The sequence below is a fragment of the Fukomys damarensis genome, unplaced genomic scaffold (genome assembly GCF_012274545.1).
Source record: "Fukomys damarensis isolate Sample0158 unplaced genomic scaffold, DMR_v1.0_HiC HiC_scaffold_18, whole genome shotgun sequence".
In the NCBI taxonomy this organism is placed as follows: Eukaryota; Metazoa; Chordata; class Mammalia; order Rodentia; family Bathyergidae; genus Fukomys; species Fukomys damarensis.
This window is the reverse complement of record NW_022900930.1, coordinates 53,314,118-53,341,110: the sequence shown is the minus strand read 5'-3', so window position 1 is coordinate 53,341,110 and position 26,993 is coordinate 53,314,118. Positions and strand designations below refer to the sequence as shown.

General features: G+C 47.0%; 1 protein-coding gene across 1 annotated transcript in view; it reads right to left on the bottom strand.

Moving 5' to 3' along the window:
* Csmd1 (CUB and Sushi multiple domains 1) overlaps positions 1-26,993 on the bottom strand; it is a 1,140,625-nt gene that overhangs the window by 58,676 nt on the left and 1,054,956 nt on the right. Inside the window, exon 50 of the mRNA XM_010620376.3 lies at positions 3,276-3,461. Within this exon, the coding sequence (XP_010618678.1) occupies positions 3,276-3,461 (186 nt within the window). The remainder of the gene's footprint in view (positions 1-3,275; positions 3,462-26,993) is intronic.

The window sequence follows — 26,993 nt, the reverse complement described above, 5'->3', positions numbered from 1 at the left end:
CACCGGTTAACGCTCAATGGCAGTGAGATGGGCGTCTGTGGATTATCTTCAGGCAAAATGATTTCTTGTACCTTAGGAGTATGGAAATATTCATTCTATTATTTCCATGTCAATCGAGACATTTTTACTGAAATCAAATTGGTCACTATAAACATTTACAAATAACAGCAATTCTCATTTTGTAGGATATCAGAAAATCTTCCTTTAATTAAGTTTCTACATTATTGTATTCATAGTAAATACTTTGTGGAAAACGTGTCATTTTATTATACTCTATTTTAGCCAGTGAGAGTGGAGATATGAAGACTTTGAAACTGGCAAAATAATGGATATGTGGGTCAGTGAAGCAGAGCAGAGAGCCCAGAAAGAACCCTGAAATACATCCGCTGGCTCTCTGACAAAGGTAAAGCAGAGAGAAGACAGTCCTTCCAGCAGGTGGCTCTGCAGCCACTGCAGACCCACAAGCACAGAGGAAGCTGGCCCCAGACCGCCTACTCTCAGTAAAAATGAACCCAATGTGAGCCACAGAGCCACATGTAAAGCACAAGCAAAGAGAGTAAGAAATAAATATCTTGGAAGACACCACAGAAAATCTGAATGATCTCGAGTCTGGCACCAACCATAAAAGAAAGAAACTGATTATCTGGACTTTGTCAAAATGAATGACTTCTGTCCCATGAAAGCCCTGTGAAGGAATAAAATGACTGAGAGAAAACATTTGTCAAAAGCACACCTGATAAAGGACCGTTATCTAAAATGTACAAAAAATCTCTTAAAACTCATTGATAAGAAAATGGGCAGCCGGTTAAGACTGTGCTGTGGTGAAGACCTGAGCAGACAGCGAGCTCATCACTCTCACCAAAGAAGGCGGCACAGGGAAAGGTGCTCCACACCCTGGGTCACCTGGGAAAGACACCACTGCACCTCTACAAGAGGCAGAAGCCCCGTGCTGGTGAGGACGGGTGGCAGTGGAAATTCTCAGGCTCCTGGGAACACAGACCGCATAGCCGCTAACCTGCTGAAATCACTCTCCTATTGGGTCCAGTACTCACACTCTGCGGTATTCATGCAAATGGATTGAAAACTAAAATCTACATAAAACCTGCACACAGATGTTTATAGCAGAATTCTTCACAAGTTCCAAGACTTGGCAGCACCTGAAAGGTCCCTGAGTAGGTGAAAGGCTAAATGAAAGCTCCTGTTTCCAGTCAGTGGAGTACTTCTCAGCAATGAAGAGAACGAGCCATTCAGCCACGAAAACACGCAGAGGAAAGCAAACGCATAAGGCTGACGAGAGGAGCCAACTGAAATAGGCTCATCCTCTATAGAGACAAGTCCTTGACCTTCTGGCAGAGGCAAAACCGCCTAGACAGTAAGCGACTGGAGGCTGCAAGGCTGGTGGGGGACGGATGGTGGGGTGGGGCCCAGGGATTTTTTACAGCAGGCCAGCGCCTTGCGTGGTGCTGAAGAGGTAGATGGAAGTTACTGTGCACAGGGCAATAAGGCCAAGTGCAGCCTAAAGCAAACCGTGCAGCAAAGGCCCCTCCAAAGTGGGCGCAGGGAGTGAGGAGGCCATGCATGTCGGGGGCGCCCAGGATAGGTGTCTGTGCCTTTTGCTCAGTCTGGATGTGTGCCTAAAAAGACTTTGAAAAGTAAAGTCTATCAAATAAACAAAATGAGGTGCAAAGAAAAGTTACATTTAAATAGTTTCTCTGTCAGTATCCGAATTTAAAGTGGGGGTTCCCTTCAGAATTAGTAAATACATGTTAAGCACAGCATAAAAAAGAACTTCAAGGAAAAGCTCTATCAACGAGAAGCCAGGTCTCTCCCCAAGACCAGGTAGCTGAGAACCGCTGAGAGTCAGTACTGGGCTTCCAGTTGTTTCTGAATCTCTGTGCAGGATTTTCATGCACAAGCAGAGTAGGCAATGACTGGATTAATGAAAAGGCTCCAGGATGGAAAACTAGGGAGCACAGAATTGCACATCTGTAGCCTCTCCCTCCACGGGAGGCCATTAGCACCACACTACCTCGGGGTTTCTGAGGTTTTCAGATCAGCTCCTGGGCTCAGGGCTCAGAGACACTGAACCCAGCAGGCCCAGTTCCCATGAGCTCCAGGCTGCAGGCACCAGGCTGCCTCCACAGCCTTTTACACACCACGCATGATGCCACGCATCAGGGCAAGGCCTGGCTCTCAGAGGCTAACACTTTCAAAGATGACAATAAAAATAAGCCAAAGCAATGTATCTTATTAGCATAGCTTCTCATAGCATTACTTAATTGCTATAGAATGGTACCTTGCTTAATGAAAGTAGCCAAAAACTTTAATGCTTTTTAAATATTGCCTAATGACTCTCAGAAAATGTAGTACAGCGTGAAAAGAGGAAAAAAAAAACTGGGGGAAACAAACTCTTTTCCATAAATATTTACATGTTCATATCTAAAGAGTTTAAACTTTTTAACATGACCAACATGCACAAATAAAGATAAATAAACTCATTTTATAATTAAGACCATGTGGATCTTTGTTGCTAACAGAGCAATAATCTCAGCATATTATGTGGTTTTCAATTTGGGGACACAGCAAGGACAGATTATTTCCAATGTAAGCCTTTTTTTAAACATACTTTGAGAAGCTTGCTGTGGGTATTTTGTGCATGCATGCGTGTGTGCGTGTGTACGTGTGTGTGTGTGTGTGTGTGTGTGTGTGTGTGTGTTCTGTGTGGTCTGTGATACACTTATTCTTTTTCAAGACTAAAACTTTACATCAAACCAGACTTCTGGCTCATGTGTGAATAATTACCACACTGCAAACAGCTTCCTGAAAACCTCACCTCGCTTCCCAATTACCTTTCTACATTATTTTCTGAGCATACTCAAGTTCTGCGAAGCAGGTGATAGTCACAAAAACCAGCACTGCTTTTTCTTCGGAGAGCTCAAGACCACAAGGGGGATGAAAGACATGTCGACAGGTCATGCGGAGTGCCCTTGCTGGCCTCGTGCCTCAGTGCCCCCAAATGGCATCCCTGCAGCGTGAATGTGGACACAGAGCCAGACATGGTGGGCACACTGCACTGAACCAGCAGGGTTCATCCGGCTGACTCTCCTGAGCACACAGCTCATTATTGGAGCCGGAGCTCCATATGAAATACACTGGCTCTGTTCTCACCATGATGAGAGAGACTGCGTCCTCACAGTGTGGGACCCGGAGCCCTCCCCCGTGTATTCAGTTCCCCGCTAAAGCCACACAGACGGGCAAATATTCACAGCACTTACGCTTACAAGCAGGCGGCTTCCCCCTGTTGCTCCACAAGCCATCCTCCCGACACACTGCACTTGCTTGCTGACTGGCTTCCAGCCTGAAGCCCTCGTTACATTCGTATAGGACTTTCCTGTCCAGCGTGAACTCATTGCCCGTGAATGAGCCATTTCCCGGGGGCTCTGGGATGCCACAGGACACAGCTGAAAGGAAATGAGAGGGTGCAGGCTTATTTTTGTAGGACTTTGTTAATTTTTTTCTTTTCATCTCAGAAACTTATACAAATTCTGAATTATATTTCCAGAGTATGGCACTAATGAGACACATTTTTAAAATTTTGAGGATGCTAAGAGTTGATGAGAAGCTATGGAAATTGGTTAGAATAAGGACAAATGCCTCAGAATAAAATATCTGTGTAGTGATCCTGGAAGCCAAAGCTGGTGATGATGCAGGGTTCAACCCCACTGTGACATTTTTTTTTTCAGCTTTAATTGAGTTTATTGGTACATTTTAGGGATACAGTACAGTTACATTCATTGTTGGGATCATGTACCTCTACATGGCAAGTCTTGATTCTCATTTTTTCCCCTTACCTCTGCCCTCCCTTCACCCCCTCCTCCCCTCCCCATCTACAAACACTTTATTTTCATCTTTTCATTCTCTCACATTTTTTTCTTTTCCCTTTTTACTCTTCCTCTACCCATCCCACCTTCCCTACACCTTTAGCTCCTTTCTTCCCATTTCTAAATGTCAGTAATCTTATTAGAATCTTATGCATTGTTGCAGATTACTCACATCAGGGACACTATTCGGTATTTACACATGTGTGACTTATTTATTTCACTTAGGAGTATATCTTCAATATGTATCCATTTTCCCACTGTGACATTTTGCCAGATGCTGTGTTGAACGAGCCCAGCAGCGTGCTGGCCGCATTAACATTGGAAAGAAAGGGGAAGGGATAAGGCACCAACCTCACCATCACTAAATTTACCTCCTGGCAGTGAGATCCATAGGAATCAGACCCACAGTTCTCAAAATTGGTTCCTATTTCCTTTGCTCCTCACCTTCCCTGACTCAGTGGCTTTAAAGCACCAGGGAGTGAATTCTCCTAAAATATGGTCTGGGTTGGTTGTGATTTGTCCTCAAGGGCTCATGGGCTGGGAACACAGACCCCAGGGTGGTAGTGTTAAGAGGTTCAGGACCTTGGAGTGGTGGGGCAGTGGGAGGTCACCGTGGCCCTGAACAGAGAAGAGTGAAGCAGTTCTCATGGAACTATGGTTAGTTCTTGAAAGATCATTAAAAGATCTAATGGGCCTCCATGTTCCCTGGCTTCCTGTCTCCATGTGATCACTTCCTGTCAAATATACTCCCAACATGGCACCATCTGAGAGGAGTGACATAGCCAGGAGGTCCTCACCACACCCAGCACTGTGCAGTTGGGACATCTGGCTCCCAAACTGTGAGTTAAATGAAGCTCCTTTCTTAACAGTTAACCTGCCTCAGGCATGCTCTTATAAGGTCAGAAACTGGACTAATACAGAAGGCAAAAACATGCCTCAGGTCGTCAGTGCCTTCATTACCATCAAGTCCAATATTTTATAAGTTATCTGTTATAAAAAAGTAAAATGTGAGGAGAATTCATTAAAAACATTGTCTTGAATTTACTAACTCTAATATACTCCTATTTACTAGGAGACTGGGTGTTGGGGCGACAGAGAGAGAGGCTGGCCTTAAGTTAAGTGAGTTCTAGTTTGTCAGGAAATCGCAGGGAGGCGGGGAATAGGTTGCCACTCTCAAGAGTCTCATCTCAACCCCAGGGCACTTGATCAAGAAAGGTTTGGAAACTAATACGTTAAGGGCCTTCTCCTTACTATTTAATATTGAAGATATTGTTCAGACCACAGACTTCAGTTTGAATAATCTGAAAATTTCCCCATGCAGATTCCAAGGAGACTACATGTCCAGAATGTTAGAGCTACAAGAGACGCAATGCAGGATTTATATACACCTGTAATTTTACAGTTGAAGTGAGAGTCAGAAGCAGTGAACGGCCTCTCGCAGCCGCCGCCTTCATACAGCCCAACAGCGAAAGCAGCTGGGCCGACTCCTGCCTCAGGGTGTCTGGGAGGCAGTCTAAAACTTCACTGTCCTATTTTGTTCTTTTCTCTTTGTTAAAATAGTAATTAATACAATGGGAAAATATTAAAAAAGTAAAAGAAAACAAAGTGCCAGTAAAGATCAGATTTCCACAAAATCCAAAATCTAAAATTTCTCTTGGATTTAAATGTCTGACCACCTGAAATGTGTATGTGCACATGTGTGTGTGTGTGTGTGTGTGTGTTTATGCATGAGTGTGCATGCACTTGTGAGTGGAATTAACACATTAAACCATCTGCAGTATGTGGGAGCAAAGCCACAAGTGTCTGCACATCATTTGGGGCAAAGTATTTGAAATAATGAGCCACAACCTCTGGCTTTCTGCAACAATGGCTTTGTCCAGGCCATGGGTCAATGGAAAGGCTACTGAGCATTTTCAAAATATTCATCTTGCTTCACTGGGTGCAATAATGGCACAACATGAAATTAAACCATCTGCAGTATGTGGGAGCAAAGCCACAAGTGTCTGCACATCATTTGGGGCAAAGTATTTGAAATAATGAGCCACAACCTCTGGCTTTCTGCAACAATGGCTTTGTCCAGGCCATGGGTCAATGGAAAGGCTACTGAGCATTTTCAAAATATTCATCTTGCTTCACTGGGTGCAATAATGGCACAACATGAAATTCTGCATCCTGTTTATGTTTTACAATGTTCCGTCAAGATCCCTTCCCATGTTCTCTTAGCTTTCTCTGGATAATCATTTTGTCAGCCCTACAGGCTTTGATTTCTCTTCCAGTGCCCAGCTTCCTTGCAATTCTTGTTTGAGATGAGCACGGGAGGAAACGGCATTTCTCCTACAGGTTAGATGGGGAAGATGCCCCTCTGTGGACATGTAGGATGCCTTCCCTGAGAAGACTTCTACCCAGGAGGTGGACACCAAATGCTTTTTTCTGCTACATCTGGAAGCTTTCAAATAAAAGTGAACCCTGACTCTGAGGACCCATGAGGATCTGCTCTGTGTCAGCTGACAGCCACCAGGCATCTTCCTGTGGCTCTGGGCTATGGTTTCCATCTCCAGAGAGTCACAAGGAGGCTGACCACAGTGACCGGCAGCCCGCTGACTCAGTGAAGAAAGGCCCTCATAGTTCAGGGACAAGGGTGGAATCTGGACCTTGTTCATCCGCTCACTCAGTCATTCATCCTGTGCACAAAAGACTGGCAGTCTGGGGACACACTGCAGGCGCTGAAAAGTGACAAGTGGCTAGATTCATATCTATGTGTCTATCTGCATGCACACACACACTCATATTTTATACTATGTCTTTTGCAAATAAAGATAAAAGTTACAAAGACCAACTCCATGTAACCTACCACAAAAGAGAACAGAGAGCAAGCCGGTACAAAGATGACTTGTTTCTTTTGTAAATTTGAGATTTAACATTTTGTTTCAAAATAATAAACATGGAGTCTTTCCAATGTGTGGTGCTGTATGCTGCTTTCATATTAAGAATCCTCTAGGAGATTTCTTCTTTGCAAAGGTACCAGCTTCCGGGGGCTTCCCCTCTCCTGGAATGCTCACTCTGCCTCCTGCTTCCAGTCCAGTTCTGAAACAGCCCTCCCTTCTCCTCTTACCCCTTCAGAGAGCACAGTGACTCTTGGATCTTTGACAGTCGACTTTACCTTTACGTTTGGGGTTCACAAATCTTGATGTCCACTCTACCCAGGTCCTGTTACCCACTGTCCTCAGTTGCAATTCAAGGCTAGATTCCTCAGGTCCAGCTTGCTGCCTGGAAGCCCCACTGCCCAGGTGAAGCACCCATGGAGCAAGGAGTCCCGTACCTTCCCACCTGCCCTCTGTGTCTTTCCTTTCTTCCTAGTGCACAGACCCGCAGGTGGTCAACACTCCCTGCATCTCTGAGGTGGTGATTTTTGCCCTCTTCACCTTCTCTCTTGCATGGGAGTTGAGCACTTGGCCAGGGCCCCCTTCTCGCCCATCTTTTCTGTCTGAAGGGGTCACCCACAGCGGAAAGCATGGGACAGAGGGCTTCCCAGGCAGGTTCCTGAGGCCAAGCAAGCGCAGGAACACATTTAAGAAGAGGGTGTGAGTTGGAACCTCAGGGGCCAGGTCCTAGCCCAAAGCCGAGGGCACATACGTGGGAGCCCAGCCCATGGCGGAGGAACAGGACAAGCTCAGTTGGGAAAGGACAGCACGTGTGGCCTCTGCAGAGAGGGGGACACGGCGAGACAGGGACAGAGCTCAGGAGGAGACCGACAGGGGAGCAACACAGTCCTGTGTACCTTCTGGCTCAGGTGCGAAGCAGAGCCAGGCCACAGGGCAGCCAGCTTGACAAATCAGTCTTTACGTCCCCGAAGGTTTCAGAGCACACACAGTGTGCGTATGTAAGGATTTTTTTTTATCAAAGTCTGTGGTTACATGTGCGGATTTTCATATATTCTGTGAAGACCGACATCGTGACACGAGGACATCCTGGGTTCCTACCCTTAGCCGGGTCCTCTACGGGGCTTGAAATGTCTTGTGTCATTATTTCGAGTCTCACTTCAGTATCTCCATGATGCAGGCCTCACACCACGCCTGCTACGATCGGGTGGAATCCCGGTCGCACTGCCACCGGTGCCGGGACTGTTATGATTAATCTGGTCCAGCTTCACGTCTCCGAGTTTAGTGCTCACTGTACGGTGCACAGGAGCTCCTGCTTCCTCTGACAGTGAACTGAGCAGTGGTGGGCATTCTTCTCCTACTCCCGACCCTCTCCTCTCCCACACGGGACTGGCAGGCCGAAGCCCTTCTGTCCACTGCCCGCCCTGCCCACCTCCTTCCTTACCAGGGGGCTTGCAGTGCCTTGTGAACCTCATACTCCAACAGCCTGTGTGTCCCATTTTCAGTGAGTGGGTAGAGCAGATGTGTCACTGTATTTCCAGTTTGGAAAAAAAACTGTTTCTAAAAACTCTGCCTCACCACATAACGTGCAAATGCGCATCCTGCAGTCATAGCTGTCACGTTATCATCTTATGCACAATCTTCTCAAAACCACCAGTCATTCCTAAACCAGCCCCAACACCACTTTCCACAGATTTCATGTCGAGAAGGCTGCGGCCGGGACCTCACTAAAGACCCCTACTCTGTGTGGGTGGCTGTCCAGCACTCATGGACAGTTTGGGGAAAGGACAAGGTTCGCTATCAACTTTCTCGACGCGTGAAAAATCACTACTTCCTCTTCTATCAAACAGTCTTCTTGTGGTGCTCACTGCTGTCAGATGGATTAACTAAAAAAGGTGTAAGACAAAAGCACCTGATACATCACAGCCTTCAGTAAGAACACTGGTGCAGGGCTTCTGAACTTCGGGGTGCACAAGGCCTGTGCAAGCTGTTGGCGGCCTGCTCTGATGGCTCTGGCAGTGAGCAGCAGCCTGCCCTGTCCCAGAGACACCGGAAGCCAGCGTGGCCGGTGCTGACACTGCGGTGGGTCGGCTTCCCCCACAGGTCCTTCCCCAGCCCCTGCTTCCCTCCCATCCCAAGTCACGGTCCTGGGACAGGTGTGCACAGGCCTGGGGCATGAATGCGGCGCCCTCCAGCAGGCTCCCTCAGGCAAGGCCATGTCCAATGCAGGGGGCGCTGTCCATGGTTTCCTGCTCAGCCAACTCTGAGCTGTGAGAGTTCTGTCCCTGCAGGGCACCTGCTGAGAGGAGACCGAATACAGGCCTGCCCAGGCCAGTGATGCCTTCTTTGACACGGGGACAAAGAATCCCTTATTAAGCATTGAAGACAAATCTAGGAAGTGACACAGGATGCAAGAGCCGCAGACGTAGCACAAGTGGGAGCAGGAGGCTCTGTCCTCCCAAGGTGGCCTCGGCCGACTGCCTGGGCTTTGCCAGCACTCTCCCAGCCATGCGGTCAGGGCAGCTCTGGAAGCGACCACAGACAAGGACTACGGCTTCTGGAGCCAGTTCACCCTGCACTGTGCCCATGGCCGGCGTGACCCTTGGATCTCTCTCCACCTCCCCGATCCCTGTTTCCTCATCCGTAAACTGACGGGAAAATGTGAGGGCTGAAAAGGAAATTAACACCTGCAAATGCCTTGGCTTTTACATTTATCGACAAAATGAAGCTGGATGCAGCAGTAATTTGAACACTGTTACGGCTGCCATCACTGGTTCACCCTTTCTGTCTGACCATCCGTTAGTCCTTCTGGTTGCCGTGTAGAGACCACAGGCAGTGAGCCCAACATCACACATTAAGGCTGAGCCTCTTGATATTTTGTTCACTTTTTCCCCATTTTCCTCTCCCTGCCTCTCTGTGGGCCACTTGAACATTTTTAAAATTCCATTTTGTTTTAATTAAATTTTTAAATTTTAGTGTTTCTATTCATGTAGCTTTCCAAACCACTGTCTGGGTGTTAATTATCCATCCGTACCTTATCACAGTCTACACGTGTTGGCACTTAACCCCTCTGCCCTCTGTGTGGGATGTGGAAATCCCACCTCCTTCTTCCTCTGAATCTGTCATGTTATTTTGCTAATCATTTTCTCGACACACACTGTGAACTGCTTCATGCTACTTTGGCTTTAACCATCAGGGATAATCAGAGCATACAAACAAAAAGGAAAAACCCTTGTATTGCACAAGTTTACTCTTCTGCGTTCTGTTTATATCATCCTGCTCCAAGTTGATGATTTCCTTCAGTGATGCCAGAGGCAGAGACAGAGAGAGAGGGGAGGGGGGGAGAATTGGGGGGTCCACTGGCCTCAGCCTCTTCCTCTGCATCCTCTGGGGACCCTGGACTCCCCTGCACCCCTGAAGGTGCTGCTGAGCACACAGCTCTGGCCAAGGTCCCATCCTCTCCTATGGAAGATATGGCTCCTCTACCCAAGGGTTCCTGTCGAGAAATCCTGTCCCTGGTCCTTGCTTCAAGGGGGTGACCCATGGTTCCCTTTGGGCTGCTTTTGAGAGTTTTTTAAAATTTATTTGTGCTGTTAGTTTTCAGATGTTCAGCTATGAGGTGCGTTGGTGCACATTTCTTTGGGCTTCTGGTGTTTGGGGTTCATTCATCTCCTTGAATCTTCAGGTTTATAGGACTAGCAAACCAAGGGTGTCTCGGCCACATGCCCCCCACTTCCTCAGCCTGTCTTTCCTCTTCCTCCCCTGTGGTTTTGACACCAAGACTCCCTGGGGCCCATCCCGTTTCCCTGAGGCTCCGTTCTTCTTTTAAAAAGGTGTCATCTCTCTGTGGTAGGAGGCAGAGGTGTCATAGCTCTGTCTTCCTAGGCAGGGACATCTCCTGGGTTACCCCATCCTGTTGCTGTGCCCTCCTGAGTCCCTGATTTCCATTGTCGCATTTTTCAGTCCTAAGGATTCCATTTGGTTAATCTTCCCATCTTCTGTTCTCCTTTCACTTTGCCTGTGCAAGCTCATGACTGCTCACTGCAGCGTCTTAACGACAGAGGCTCCACGACCCCAGTGGATGGCTTGAACTGCATGTGTTCCCAACTCTGTGTCTGCTGCTGACTGTTCTCACTGAGTTCTGCACATGCCTGGTTCTCGGGATGAGGAGCAGATTGCAGTGGACACCAGAACACACTGGCCGTCTCCTCTTGGGACCCTGGGTCTTATTTAAGTCTCATCTGTGAGCCTTGCAGGGGATAAGTCAGGTCAGGCTGTACTTGGACCTGCATGGGAACCCAGGTGTCCTCAGAGCAGGAGGAGGTGGACAGGAGAGGGAGCCAGCTGGTCCACACTGGGACCTCGAGAAGGTGCAGACCTGACACCTCCAGCTCAGCCCTCACGAGTGATGGTCCACCAGTCCCAGCGCAGCCGGTGTAGTTGTGTGGGGCCAACTGGGAGCTCCTCAGGGCTCTGGGAGAGAGGACAGGTGACAGGAAGGAGTGGAAGGTGCCAGATGTCCTCCAGAGCAGAGATGCACAGGCTGCACCCAGGAAGCCAGATTGGGTTAGGGGCCCGTGTGTGCAGGAGCAGGAGAGGGCCTGCTGACCATCCAGCTCGGGTGCCTTCCGTCAAGGATGGGAGGAGCCAGCAGCCTGTATGTCCCTTGGGTGCAGAGCTTCCTGTTCAAACTGGAGGTTACACACACAGCCAAGACTCTAGACAACAAAGCACCCTGTAGTCAAACAATTGTGAAAGAGTGCCACCTTCTCAGCAGGGCATGGAGACACGGGGCATGCAGAACCTTCCTTGCAGGCAGAACCCTGGCTCACACCAGGCCCTGAAAAAAGGCCACGGATGTGCTTTTGCCACCAGAACTAATACACTTGCTTTAAAATTAATTGAATGAGAAACGTTCTTCAGATTCTTAGCCTAGGGTTAACTAACAACACAGAGAATACAGAAGAATGTTTTCTTTGTCATCACACATGCTGCAGAAACTTTCCGTGAATCTCTGAAGCTTCGGGCCACCGTCACCTAGGGAGGATCTGGCGCCACGGTCAGGCAGCTATGCCTCATCTTGGGCAGTCTGAGCCAGCATCTTCTGAGTGCATCGGACGTGGGTGAGGGCTCACCCGGTCACCCTGGCCAGAAAGCCTGGAAAAATCAGGCCCATGGAGGTGGTTGGCAGATGGAGGTTCTGGGAATCTCACACTTCAGCATTGCTGTCTTCCTCAGTATCCAACAGCACCTGGAGTGCTGACACAGGAGACGCCAGCACTCCTGAGGTCCTGTAAGGCACACAGCCGCCTGTATACTTAACCCACCCCAGGGGTAGATTCTCCTATTACCCCTAAGGACTGGAGCCTGGAAAGTGCCAAGCAAACTGCCAATTCCTTAGGATCAGTGCCTGCCTGCCTCTCAGTCCCTGCCCACTCTGCTCCTGAGTGCCACCTGCCATATTACGGAGCCTGGAAAGTGCCAAGCAAACTGGGCACTTTCCTTGGGATCAGTGCCTGCCTGCCTCTCAGTCCCTGCCCACTCTGCTCCTGAGTGCCACCTGCCATATTCCCCACATTCCTGAGTTTGATCTCCCGTGTCCGACCATGGTCTATCAATGAATCAACAGGTTAGAGATAGGCTTTCAACATATAATCCGGAAGTATGAAGGCAGTGTTTAATTTGGACACCAATGGCAACACGGTGCTCTTCCCTCCTTTTTAGTTTTCCTTTGCCTTTCCTCGCCCAGGTGCTTTCCTGGGACAGCTGGATGGCAGTGCCCATCTCACTGGAGCCTCGGCCAGCACTCAGCATAGCCCTGATGCTGCGCTGTAGGTGGAGAGGGACAACCCCAGACCAAAGACAGCGAGCTTGGAGTCTCTGTGAACCAGCTGGGACAGGGCACAGAACCCCAATTCCAGTCACAGGACAGGGCCAGTGTGGTGCCCGGGAGCGCAGACAGCATCAGAACCATCCTCACTGTCTGGAGGGGCACAGTAGCCTCTGCAAGTGAGGCTGGCCAAGGGGTGGGTGAGTTAGGGCTTCAGACGCTGTGGTGGACAGACGGATGGACGGTTTAAAAAATGGCAGTTCTGAAAATGAGAAGTGATGAAGAAAGGCAGGATTCGGGTGAGCAGAGCTGTCACCTGCTCTAAACCTCCCCAAAATACCTAGCACATCATAGCCCAAGGAAGAAATGACAAAGCGGTTAATTTGAGGCAAACAAAAAACATAAGAAAGCCAGGCCCCCAGTAGGGTTGACACACAAACGAAGGATTACAACGAGAACCTCCAGCCTGGCGATGGAAGCCTCTAGGACATTCAGGAACCCTCTGAGCAAGGTGCAGAGGGGAACTGCCTTCACCCATGTGCTTCCAGAAGCTGTAGGAAGGCCCAGGCTTAAAGGTTTGAGAAGAGTCATTTCTTAGGAATATAAAACAAAGTCTCATTCAACACAAAACCTTGCGTCCAAAGGAGGGAAGCTGAGGAAGGCGCGCTGGAGGACTCGTGTTGGACACCTGTCCACGCCCTGGAGTGTGAGACCCTGGCTTCAGAGACAGCACAGTGAGGCCTTATTATGTCACGAAAATGTGCACTGCTGCTGGTGTTCCCTGTCCATTGCGGTGGAGGCTGTGTTCCAAGACATCGCACATCTGCTGCTTTTAACAATGGGCAGTTGCAGCCCTATTGCAGCCTTCATTTCACCACTTGCAAAGTATGACTATCAAAGCCACATTAGAACTAGACGACGCAAGTGGTAGCAAGGTCATGGGGAAATGGGAAAGCCAGCGCACAGGTGTTGGGGATGTACAACGGTGTACTTGCTGTCGAGAACAGCATGGTGGTTGCTCAGGTATCCCGGACAGAATTACCCCGTGACCCAGCAGTTCCGCTTCCGCCGATAGGGTCTCAAAAGACAGTTCTACATCCACATCCCTGGTAACATTGTACACAAACTCACAAAATGCAGACACAACCCAGTGTCCATGAATGGAAAGATGAATAAAAAACATGTGGTTTACACATGCAATGGACAGGCTCAGGTTGTAAAAGGAAAAATATTATGATGTGTGCCATCACATAGATGAGGCTGGAGAACATAACTAAGAAATGAGCCAGTTGTAAAAGATAGACCTGAGTTGCTCCAGTTACAGGAAACACTGGATTCTGCCTGTAGACAGCAGGACATGATCTCCAGGGCTGGGGGCAGTGGTAGAGGGGTCTTTATAATGTGCATAGAGTCTCAGTTTTGCAAAATGGAAAAGTACTGATGGGTGTCAGTTATGGTTACACAGCCATATAGTGAATGAATAAATACGTTTAAAATTACTGAATCATACACTGAAAAGTGGTCAGTATGGTAAGTTTTATGTCATGTTCATTTTAGCACAGTAAAAAATAATAAAAAGTACTGTATTCAGTTGCATGGGCATCAAAGTCAGAGAGGGGACATGCACAGCACAAAATCAATCGGGTCCATTTGCCCTCTTTTATTTACTCTGAAAAGATAAATCATAAAGAGAGGTCAATTTGTCTTGAGAAGCACATAAGCCAACAAATATGAGTTTAACAAAAAGAATTTGGGGAATATAATATATTCACCCAGCAACTGGTGTAGATGTTTGTCTGAACAGTAATACCTCAGTTCACGAATGCTTCTGTTAGTGAGCAATTCTGTTTGCAAACAGAGGCATTGGGCAAAATTTCACCTCCATTCACGAACTCTGCAGCTGGTGATGAACACGACCTCAGGGGTCTTCACAGGAACACAACTTTGGCCATCTTCCCCAGAATCATGGAATGAATTAAGTTCACGAGCTGAGGCAACACCACTGTATTTTGTAAAGAATAACAAAAGTGCAACACGGAAGAGGAAATAAACACGGGATCCAAACTGGAAAGAAAGCTTTGGACAACAGCTGTGTGGTTGGGTTAAAAGTGTCTCCCAAAGGATGTTGTGCCTGAGGTGGGGTTTAGCAGAAGATGGCTCCATGGCTGTACCCCATCAGCAGACAGACCCTCGAAGGGTCCATGGTTGGATGCGCTGTCAGGAGGAGGCGCCCGTGGAAGGTTGCGGGTCTCTGCGGTGCTCCTCCAAAGGAGCCTCCTGTCCTCAGCCGTCTTCTTTCCCTGACTCTTTGCTGCTTTCTGCTTTCTGGCTCTGCCATGAAGTTGCTGCCTCAGAGCCAGCCAGTCATGAATTAGGGTTTGGACCTTGATGTACCCAAGAGCCTCCTGTACTCGTGGCGGGGCTGCTGGAAGGCGACTGGATCACTGGGGCTGTTCAGAGGTGGAGTCTATGCAGCCTCAAGTGTTTGTCTCTCTCCTTGGCTCCTCCCTTCTCGTGCTGCACCAGGACATGAGCGGCTTCTCGGTGCCCCTGTGCCATAGTTTCCTCCTGGGAGCCAGCTGACTACGTCAAGACCCCGGCAAACTGTGAGCCAAAAGACACCTCTTCTCTCTTCTGTTGCAGGTGTCAGCTATTTTGACCCAGTAATGAAGAAAGCGAGGAAGACCATGGACTGAAACCTCTGAAACCCTGAGCCAAAGAAACCTCTTCTGTTTGAGCTGTGTGTGTCAGGTAATTTGTTAATAGCAATGAAAAGCTGACTTATGCAGCAACACAACCATGAAAACGGGGAACTGAGAAGGAAAATGCCTGTTTCCTCACAGTTGTCCTTTACATATCATCTCTCATGTTGGCAAGAAAAGATGTATTGGTTCTCATAGAAAACACACAAGGAATTAAAGCAAATGCCAACTTAAAATCTCAAAAAAAAAAGTGGGTACTAAAGACAAACTACACTTGGCTTCAGAATAAAGGACCACAGACCTTTCTCACTTATGCCTAGGAATAAGAATGAAAGAGGTAAAGATGAAAGAACAAACCATACAAAGAAGTCAACTGTGTCCATACTACGAAACCTCATGGCAGTGATGTGTGCTGAGTCTTTCTCCAGTGAGTCAGACCAGCCTGCTGAGCAACGGGGGCGCTCACCAGCAGTGTGGCTGGGGCCGGCGGGGTGTCCCAGGCACGTTTCAGAGGTGACTGGCCTGGAATCCCCCAGTTCATAAACCAAGTCCGTGCAGGTCTACCATTAAACAAAGAAAACACAAAAGGAAAGGAAACAAGGGAGGGAGAAAGCGGGAGGGCAAAGAGGAAGGGCGCACAGACAAACACACCTTTCGTGGTAGGTGACAGGCAGATTAAACAAAGGTATGTAGGGAGGTGAGGACAGACAGAAGGGTAGACTGATGGACAGATTCATGGATAGGAAAACAGGTAAATGGATAGGAAGATGGCCTACAAAATATTCCATAGAGGCTTGCTCAAAATACAAAAGGAAAATTAGGAGTGAACTAAAACACAAAGAGAAGTCAAAAGCAGCAACAAAGTAAAGACACCAGATTCTTTGGTCGTAATAGAAAAGAAGCAGAAATAATGAAACTTGAGCCCAAGGGATCATGACAAATGAAAATAAGTGCTGTGGTTTCTACGCTTTAGAAGATATCACCCACTTAACCGACCGGATTGGTTCTCGGGGCACTAAAAAGAACTATGTAAACATTGCAAAATGACTGTCCTAACATTGTAATTTAAAAGTAATGATAGGACTTCCAGCTATCAGCCAGGAGGTTGATTCTAAGATCGACGATAAACAATTCCGATGAGTGTGGGCTTGTGGGAGATGCTTCATCTCCTAAGGGCCTCTAGTGGCAGTAGCATCCGACGCTTTTCTCATGGTGCTCAGCTTCAAGTTCATTAACCTCTCAACTGCAACAGCATTTCTGTACTGGTAGTGATGAGTCAAATCAGAGATGGAGATGTCACCAACCTGAAAAGCTCAGGTTGTTAGTTCCTTTGGATTTCAAAGTGGTTAGAGAAAGCATGAAGTAAGATATAAGGAGACAAAGAGTCAGATGCAGAACTAAAACTAGATTTGGTTTTGCAGACCTTTCCTTCTATACACTGGAGCAGTTAATTACTACAACCCAGGTGTAAAAGTGCTCCGACCCTCGAGAGCCCTCCCCATCCCTCACATTAGCTTGTTGTAATTTCTGAAGAATTCATATACATGAATCCAAGAGTGTAATAGCCTGAGCACAATACAGTCAGCTGTTTTTCAACAACAGGATACAATGGTATTTGCCAATGGTCCTGTGCTTGCAGGTGGACTGGAATCATCGGGTCATGAAGGGAGGAAATGCCAGTTTGATCACTGCGTGATGATGGAAACCAAAGAGAACAAACAACTGAGTTGGACAGAAAATTGGAAACTCTTATTAAACTTACTCCCCAGCTTTCCTCTGGCTTCACAGATCCACAGGATGAAGCAGGACAGTTACTAACAGTTCATTTGGAATGGTTACTTTTAATTTCTTGTGGTCAGTCTTCACAGGAGATTCAAGTCAGAACATGTTGAGAGTGTAACCGAGTTGCTCACAAAGGGTGGACAGGCAAAAATCCAGTGTGACCTTCCCAGGCTGACAGGTTTACCAAATCTCCTTCTAATTTGCTTCTCTCTTGAGCCCACACCCAGTGGTGGGCTCGGTGCCTGGGCCTGGGGCAGCATGGTCAAGAATGCTGATGGAAGCTGAAGGGGTCCACCTTCTCCACAAGGGTGCCTCTCCCCAGTGGGAGATCCACAGTAACAGGGTCAAACCACTGTCCCTGGTCAAAAGGAGTGGTATTTTGGTTGAGGAACTTCATTGGCTCCACAGTTCTGGGGAAGATTGCCATGGTTGTGACTGTCACCTGATGCAGAGTTCGAGGATGGGAGTGAAATTTTGCCAAACAGAAAGAAGCGTCTATGAACTGAGGCGTTGCTATGAACTCCAATGCACCTGGTATTTTAGAACAATAGTGTCTTATAATACTATGCATCAATAGTTGCGTAATGTTACACCTTGCCTCATGTGGTGTAACTATGGGACTCACTCATTCAGACCTCAGGAGGCCAGTCAAGGTTGCAGCCTTCACTTTACACTGGACTCCGATGCATAGGGCAGCAAATGAGTCCCCAGGGCCCCTGGGCAGTGCCATGCTGGCCTCGGTCTCGGTCTCAGATGTCCAGCTGAGGCCTGCACTCCCCCTGCAGATTATAACGTCCGGCTTCACCTTAGTAAAGCAAATTTTTACATTTTATATTTCCTTTTCATGTATTTCCACCCAGAAGAAAATCTCGTGTGACCTGTGTCACTAATGCCACCAATTTTCACAACTCTCGAGGTCATATGCACCATGATCATACTTAACCCAGTCCTTCATGACACCTTGGCTGCACTCTTCTTTTTTTTTTCTTTTTTTGGTACCGGGGATTGAACTTGGGTCCTTGCGCCTGCAAGGCAGGCCACCGAACCACTGAGCTAAATCCCCGGCCCTCGCTCTTCTGCTTTTCCACTCGAAAACTGCAAACATTTTCTCAGCTGATACACTTATGTTTTCTTTTTTGTATTTTGATTCATTGAACTTCAAAAATGTGTCACTTTCCTGCCTAACACAATACTCACACACTTTTTGTAGAAAAATTTAAGACCTTACAACACTTATTATACTCAGTAGAAATCCCTATGGTTTACATTATGGAGACTATAGGGCACCAGTATCATTGCAAATCAAACTGATGAAAAATAACATTAATAAACATAATATATGTGTGCATGCCTATCCTATTTTACTGGTCCTTAACACATATATTTCTAATGTAAATTTTAAAGAGAAAATCTCAGGCAAGCTAGACCACAGTAGCCTCCAGCTTGATGGGGGGTGATTTCTCACCTGATTTTTGAGTTCAGTGTGCAGTTTCCACGCCTTATTTGAGTGCACATGTCTTTCTGGACAATGGGTATGTAACACTCTACCACTCTGTTGATGGCCTTGCTCTCCCAAGCACAGGTGGCATTAGCTGAACTCAAATGCAGACAGTCCTTCTGAACTCTGCTCCACAGAGCTCACAGCAAACGTCATCGCACGGGCTCTGACGAGGCCTCCAAGCTCATACGCTACCCAGGAAGACCACACTATCTAATCGCAATGCACAGATCACAGGGCAGAGGTGTCCTGCACATCTGTCCCCATCACCATTACCGTCCTCCTTATGACATCAGGAAGGCCATGAAGCGAGGGAAACGTCCTCTTACACCCTCCTGTCTACTGCTGCTATTCGGAGTAGCAGGACGATTTCCAGGATGGTGTGTTCTACACCCAATGCCCCTAACAATTATTTTTTTGAGGAAATCAGTGGACACTGGGCAGGGCTCAAGAGGAAGCATGAGCTGCAGACACTGCAGCTAACACCCCCAGCCCACACTTGCAAGTTCAGAATTTCATTTTGTTTCTAAGCTTCTACATGCAGGAGTCTAACTTAATGAAATCTCGATTAATCTGACAAGCTAGGGGTATGGAGACAACAATTCATGTAAAAACAGTATTTGAACAAGCATCCTGAGCCATATCCAACAATAAAAATTTCAACAGTTAATTATGATCTAAAAGATACAGAAAAGAACCAGCTTGAACATTAAGAAATCAGTCAAGAATGCATCCATATGCTGAGGATGTGTTATTTTAAGGAAAATATCTTTAATTTGAATGAGAAAATAGGAATCAGACTTTTTATTTTATGGTTAAGTGCTTTAGAAGAGTACATCTTTGGGGACAAGTACATGTGTACCCAGGGTTTTCAGCTCAAATCAAAGAACTGCATAAAAACCTCAGAGGTTTCCTTTGTGAGTCTTGTTTTAGGGGCATCCTGGTTCTGGTTAGGAGAAAGGCAGGTGTGATCAGTAAGAGGCCAAGGTCTGAACATTTCATTTCCACTCACAGTGAAGGCATAAGGCGTTTCCACTTCAGCCACAGACCACATCGGTTATCACAAACTGCTGAGGGTGCATGTGTAGCCACACAGATGCGTGTGCTGCACGTATAGTGTGCACAGTACACACACGAATGGGGCGTGTCTGCACTTTAGTACCAGTGAGAACATTTTAAGCACCATGCTTATTATTATTATTATTATTATTTTGTACCGGGGATTGAACTCGGGTCCTTGCACTTGCAAGGCAGGCTACTGAACCACTGAGCTAAATCCCTGGCCCCAACATCATACTTATTCTGAGTAAAGCAAAACATGATCACCTCAGGGAGTGGAATACTGCTAAGAAGAGACAAAACTGGCCTTGAAAACCCCTCTGCTCACGTGTTTTCCGAATCGTTACCTAAATAATGAGATTCTTAAACTCATTTTGGCAAAGTTGAAATGCAATACGCTGCACATTCTGGTGACAGTCCTTGAAGACCAGTAAGATGGCACTAAAGTTCATGAGTAAAAGCCTAAGTCTGGTACCTCCGATGAAAATTCCAGACATAAAATAAAATATTTGTTAATGATCAAAGTACAGTGTCTCAGAAGGGACACACTGGTGTAAGACCACACTTACTTTATAACAAATTCACTGTGATTGTGAAACTGGTATTTAAATGAATGACTGAAACCAACTGAATTCTACAAAAACAAAACACTTTCATCAGAAAATAGGACTGTTTTCTTCCAGATTTTATAACAATTCTATATTTGCAGTTCATGTAACTGGAAATGCATATCATCTTATTATATAAATAATTTTCAATATGATCGAATACAACCACAGAAAATTGGGTAAATTGTGAAAGAAGACATTTTCAAATAACTAAAAATGACTAAAACTATGAAAAAGTGCTTTCTTCTAGTTGTAATCTGGTGGATTTTGTTCTGATTTGTCTTTGAGGTTGGTGATCGTGATGCTGTTCTGTAGAACAAGCCACATGCTGTCTCCCAGCAGGGCGGACCCTGTGCTGTAGGACAGGTGGCCAGCACACCAGTCCCCCACACGGGCAGCTGTGCTACGGTGACAGCTCATCCTGGAGTCCTCAGGGAGGGGTGCACACTAGGGCGTGGGTCACAGCGGATGTCTAAGAAGTCCAGCCCCCACCCAAACCTCCCTATAGAAGCTTCTGAAAACAAAGCATCACACTTGTCCCAGAAGAGCATACCCAGATTATCCAAGCTCAGTGATGTGAGGTTGGAATACAGCAAATATTCACTTTGTCCCACTTGACTTTCAAAACACATCCTGTGGGGATAACTGGATGAAAGAACAGATATTTTGTTTTGTTTTGTTTTTAAAGTTTTGTTTCTCTGAGCCCGTGTGCACAGCTCATGAGGACTGCCTTCCTGCTAGGAAGCTGGTGCACGCACTGACACCTCCTGCCTTCTTTTCTTTCCCTTCCCTCTTCACTCCTCTCCCTCATGTCTTGGTCCCATTCCCCTTTGAAAAAGATTCGTCTACTGTTTCCAGTTAACTATCTTTCATTCTTGGCATAGGATATCCATGTCTGCATTTCATCTGTTAGAAACAAGTTAAGTAGTCAGTGATATCAAAATGGATAACTATTTTAAGATCTGAGTTTTAGCATTTCATTATGGTTTTTGAGTGTGAAATGATGTTCCATGCCATATCACTGCATTATGATTTCACTTAGTTTCTGTAGACTTGAATAGATGTATTCACAGAGACACATTTAGGAAAGAAGGTGAGAGGTTTTATCACTTTTTAAGCTGCAGTTTACTTGTATCCCCACAGTTTATTTTTCTGGACTGCATTAATGTAGTTTTGCTGTCATGCACTTTTGAAATGACAGCTGCCATTTAAACTGACTGGCTCGCATCTCTTCCGTGTTTTCATTCCCTCCACCTTGAGAATTTCAGAAAGCCAGCTGCCTGCAACCTCCAGCTGTGCTCTGGGTGTCCTCAGGACTGTTCTACAGCGACTCTGGTGGCCCATGCACCTGTTTCCCCTGTGCGCCCTCCTTGGTCAGGGACAGCCCTTTCCACACCGTCCCTGTCACAGTGAAGTGGACACTGCGTCTGTTTTGTGGAAGATGTCATGTACTTTTACTGGCCAGCCAGGTCTCTGGTGCACACACAGTGTTTGCCAGTCGTCACCTCTGCCTCCAGCTGATCTAGGAGCTGTTGTTCAAAGTTCCACGGGCAGGAGCAGAAGCTCTGCGTGGGCCTTTTCTCTTCCCTGCCCATGATCAGCTCACCCTTCCTTGAAGGTTCCTTTACTGCCTCTGAAATATGCTGAGGGTTCCATCCCGCACTCATTTCTCCACACCAAGTACCTTCAAGCATGAAGCAGAGATTCCTGTAATGCCAGGGACACAGCTGATTCTACAGCTGCATGCCTTGGACTCTGGGTTCTGGCATGAGAAACTGTCCAGAAGCTACTGCACTTTGGGCACATTCTCACTCACTGCTGCTTCAATCTTTTCCATGTTTCAGGAACAGGAAGCTTTGGAATACTCTGCATGCCAAGCATGGGCTGAGGAAATACATTCCTGTAGTTGGTAAAAAGCATGCTGGGTCTTAGAGAGTGGTGGGGTGGAATGGCGCCTGCCCCAGGGGCTCTCTGAGCTGCAACTTGCAAACTGAAGGGTGCCTGGCACTGTTGGCCTGGGCCCTGCATTAGGGACTGATGCTGGCCCCACTGTCTACATCGGGGCCTGCTGGATGCCACCTGGATCCATGCCAGCCTGCACCCCACGTGCACACAGCCTGCAAGCTAACCCTGCTTTTCCACTCTTGAAGAACTGTGAAGCATTTAAAACCAAAGATTCTGTGCAGAGTACATATGAGTTGCAAAGAATAAAACACTAGCCCCTTTCAACGACTGCTTCAACATGTAAGAAGGAAGAGAGATCGGTTACCAGCTTGAATATTGAACATTGCTGACTTTAAGCATGCATTTGACAGAACTCCTGGGGCTTCCTGAAAACCCTCCACCACTCTGCAGCTATGGCGGCTGGTAGAGAGCTCCTTGGCAGTCAGGGTTCTGTAAGCTCTGCTGTCATAGGGCTCTGTGCCAGCATTTTCATTTGATCCTAAAAGCAGAGCAGGTGGTCTCATTCACACTCCTGTATGGGGACCAAGAAGCTGGACCTGTGAGAAGTCAGGGGGCCATGTTGTAGGGCACCTAACTCTGAAGTCTCACTCAGTATCTCCAAAACTGGCCACTCAGTTCACAGCCCAGAAGGTGCATGAGGTTGGCTTGATTCTGGGTGAATAGAATAAACTTTACTTTGTAATATGCAGGGGAGTCTGGAAAGTTTGGGCCATATGGACGATATGGATTTATACCCTGGTAATTTAGAATGTGGCTGATATAATGCCTGAAAGCTATCAAACACACACACACACACACACACACACACACACGACACATGGAAGACTTACAATTTCATGCAAACAGATGAAACATATGAAAAATAAAGAGACAAATTACCCATGATTTTTTTGCTCCTAATTAGAAGATTGTAAGACTTGGAAAATACTGCAATTCATTCATTTACTCCAGGACTTCAGGCACATTATCCTAGCTTTTGATAATGATGTCTTGTTTTCAGAATTAAAAAAAATATTAGGACAACTTTCCAAGCTGCGGCCAACACCCAGCAAAGGAGTGGGACATTGATTTCTGAGGGCTCTGGCGTGGATTCTGCTGGCTGGGGACCAACATCATGCCACAGGGACCCATGCATGCCTGTGGTTAGGGCAGCACAATTTGTAATAGCTAAGTCTTGGAAACAGCCCCTAAGGCCATCAAAAGATGAATGGATAAAGAAAATGTGACATTCATACACAATGGAGTACCACTCTGCCGTAAAGATAAATCCGAGACATTTTGGGGTAAACGGATGCACCTTCAGATTATGATCCTAAGTGAAATAAACCAATACCCACATTGAAATATTGTATTGTTTCTCTTGTGTGAGAAACCAATGTAAAACTAGTGAGCAAAGCAGAGGATAGATATTAGGAAGTAGGAAGAGCTTGTTCAAATGGGAAGGGGACAAGAAATGGGGGAATGAAAAGGGACTTAATGGGGCAAAAAGAATAGAAGTAAAAAATGGAAATAGAGCTTTTGTAAATGGGGAGGGGAGAGGGCTGGAGGGAGGGGAGGGGAAGAGAGGAATAAAAGAATTAAGCTTTGTCACGGCATGAACAAATCCCCCATGATGAATGCGACCGTTGTGTGCTGCGAAAGTTCCAATCGAACATAAAACACAAATTAAATCAAACCAAAAACTGTTACATTTCTGAAAGATTCCCTGGCTGGAAGCAGACATGTAGCTGGGAGAATGTGCATGGAACAGTGGGAAGAACTTAGATTCCCAGCGACCTGGGTTCAGAGCCCACCTCAGTTGCAGCGTTTACTTCCTTGGGTGATGCCACCTTGGGCACTGCTGTCTGCAGACCGCAGAGCACCGGTCACGGTCACATGCCCACCCAGGAACCTCTGCTGCCTACGTACCACACTCCCTCCACACCCCGTGAAAACTGTTGGTGGAGAGTATTTCTCTATGTGTACCTTACAGACTTCAAGAACAGAGGCGCAATTATGTAATTTCAGAGACGGATCATCATTCCTAGACTCTACTGCCCACAGAAACACTAGGAGAGTGTAAATAACAAGAGGAGCGAGAGCCTGTGCCCGGCTCTGAGAACCAGGTACAAAGTCCACAGCGCCCAGGGAATCGCTCTCCATAACATGGGCACTCCAGCACTCTGGGCAGGCCAGTCCGACTGCCCCTCGGGTATAGCCGCTCTGGCTTGGCTCCTCTTGGGGATGAGGGAGACCAGTGTCTCCACAGTAGAACAGTCGCCTGGCAGAGCATCTGGTTCAAGGCAGGAAATGAAGTCTGCAGGGCGGAGGATGATAAAAACCCAGACAGCTCTGCCGGGGGAAATGACTTCAAAGGTCAAGCAGAGTAAAGAAAAGCAAATAGCCAAGAGCTCTCTGGAACCCGTGAGCCACCACTGCCTGCTATGCGGTTTTACTCACAGGAGAATGCAGAGGAATTGTTTAATCCGAACGCGGGTGAGGGACAGTGTCTCAGCCCTGGCCCGCAGGCCCTGTCGAGTCAGGAGCAGGACACACCGATGCTGCCCTTCCCCAGTGAGCAGCAACAGCTCTCACTAATGAGAGTGTCTTCTACAGAGCTTTAATCCGCTGCATTCTGAGAGCTAAATATCAAAATGCCCCGATTCGCTGGCGAAAACAGGCTTTGGAGACTGGGGGAGGGGAGCCCAGCCTGAAGGGGCTAGGTCTGCACAGAGGTCCTCTGACCCCAAACGCTGTACAACTATGGCTTCTGAAAGGTTGCTGCCAAAAAGTCAAGGAACAACAGGAACAAAACTGGTTCTGGCACTAAATAAATAATCTTTAAGAGAAAAATATCTTACAACATATATCTTTGAAAGTCCTAGATTTATTGATTTTTGTAAAATTCAAAACTTTTGTCTCTGGAGGTAGAGTTCTGTGTGGCACAGGGGGCCCTGGCTGTATCCTGCGAATCTTCCAACACTTTCCTCTGGACAGTACTTTAAAAATTTGAGGACCTAGTGCAGTCAGATAATGTATAAACTGTGTTCTTCTTCTGCAAAAATAAAAGAAGTACTGTTCAAATTATTTAAAAAAATGTATAAGTATAGTTGAAATGTTAAATATAGCAATACAATCTTTAAAGAGATATCTATTTTAAAGAGATATTTAGTTTTTAGTGTTCAAGCCTCTCATTTTCAAATGGAGATTAAAATAATGCTGATGATCTTTGAGTTTGGTGAAAATCTTAAAACATCCCACAGTCCAGTTAATAAATTCCTAATTATCTCCTCAGGGTCCACACAGCTGAATGGAGGAGTTGTAGCAGCTCTGGATCCCACATGACCTCTTATTAGAGGGCCTTCCTGTTACTGTCTGGTAGTAAAGCTGTCCAGCTGGAAATCTATTACTACAGATATTAGGGGGTTTGTTTGTTTGTTTGTTTGTTTGTTTTGAGACAGAGTCTGGCGATGTAGCCCAGGCTGGACTTGAACTCAAGCTGATCCTCCTGCCTCAGCCTCCTGAGTGCTGGGATTACAGGATTGGGCTACCACGCCCAGCCCAGATACTAGTTGGTAAAGTATTACCATTTTATTACTTGGCATTGGTCTTTACTGAACTAACAAAGCCAAACATCTGATGAAAAACAAAGATGCACTCAGCATCCTGAACTGACATCGGCAACCACATCCGATCTGGGAAAGGAAAGCTCTCCTTTCCTGAGGCTCGGGCTGCAGCAGGTACAGTACCCAGGGCCTCTGCTCCGCACACAGTCCTGCTCCAGGACTGGACCAAACACCCCACTTCACAGCTAACGACCCCTCAGTCACCCCAGGTCTTTCCTATTCTGCTCATGGTGTCACAGGAGCTGCGGACACTGTGGTCCAGCCATTCTTGTTATCTGGTTTCTTGGCTGCCTGTTTCCCCAGGATTTATGGTGGTTTCACGGTGGCTCATCCTAGGTCCCCTCAGGCCCCTGTTCTAGACGGGACCCCTGGGGCTCTCCCACCATGCCCCTACAGATCAGCCTTCATGCAGAGATCCCTGAGGTCCTGAACAGATGCACAGCAAGCCAGTGTGCAGCTCGTGGTAAGGCACTTGCCTGCCATATGCAAGGGTCAGTCGGCCGCACTTCAGAAAGAAAACCCTAGGTAGACTCATGTCCGCCAGGGACAGGAAGCCAAAGCCTCCTGAGCTTGGGCTGAGTCTTTCAGGACCTGGCCCTGCCTCCCCTCTTCTTCTACCTGGAGGAACCCAGAGGCAAACCTGCTGCCCAGCGATTCCCCATTCCCGGCTCACACCTCATGCAGACACAGAGCTGCAGCTCAGCCCAGTGAGCAAGAGGAGCTTTCTACTGCTGGGCTGCTCAGAGAGGCTGCCCTGCCCTGACTTGAAGCTGAGGAGTGTGAGCCCTCAGCCAGTCCACGATGATGGCCACCCACATGTGTGAGGTCTCTCCAAAAGGATATTGGCATTTTTCAAAATTGACCATATTTTCAGCTATCATAAAACAAAATAAAAAACGATCTCACTCACTGTGGCCTGTTTCCACGATAAATTAAATAGTAACTCAATATCCTAACAGCCAAACAGAAAACAGACTGCCCTTAATATTTGTGTTTCTAACACAATAGCATTAAATACATTTTAATCGGAGTGCCTCCATGAAACTGTTTTCACATTTAGCCTGAGTTTTTTGAATTCTGCATATTTACTTGTTTGTGTTAAGTTGGTGTCGGCTGCACATACTGACGGGTGTGACGTCTCCATCCGTGTGCATCCGTGTAGTGCTCAAGGCACCACACACCCA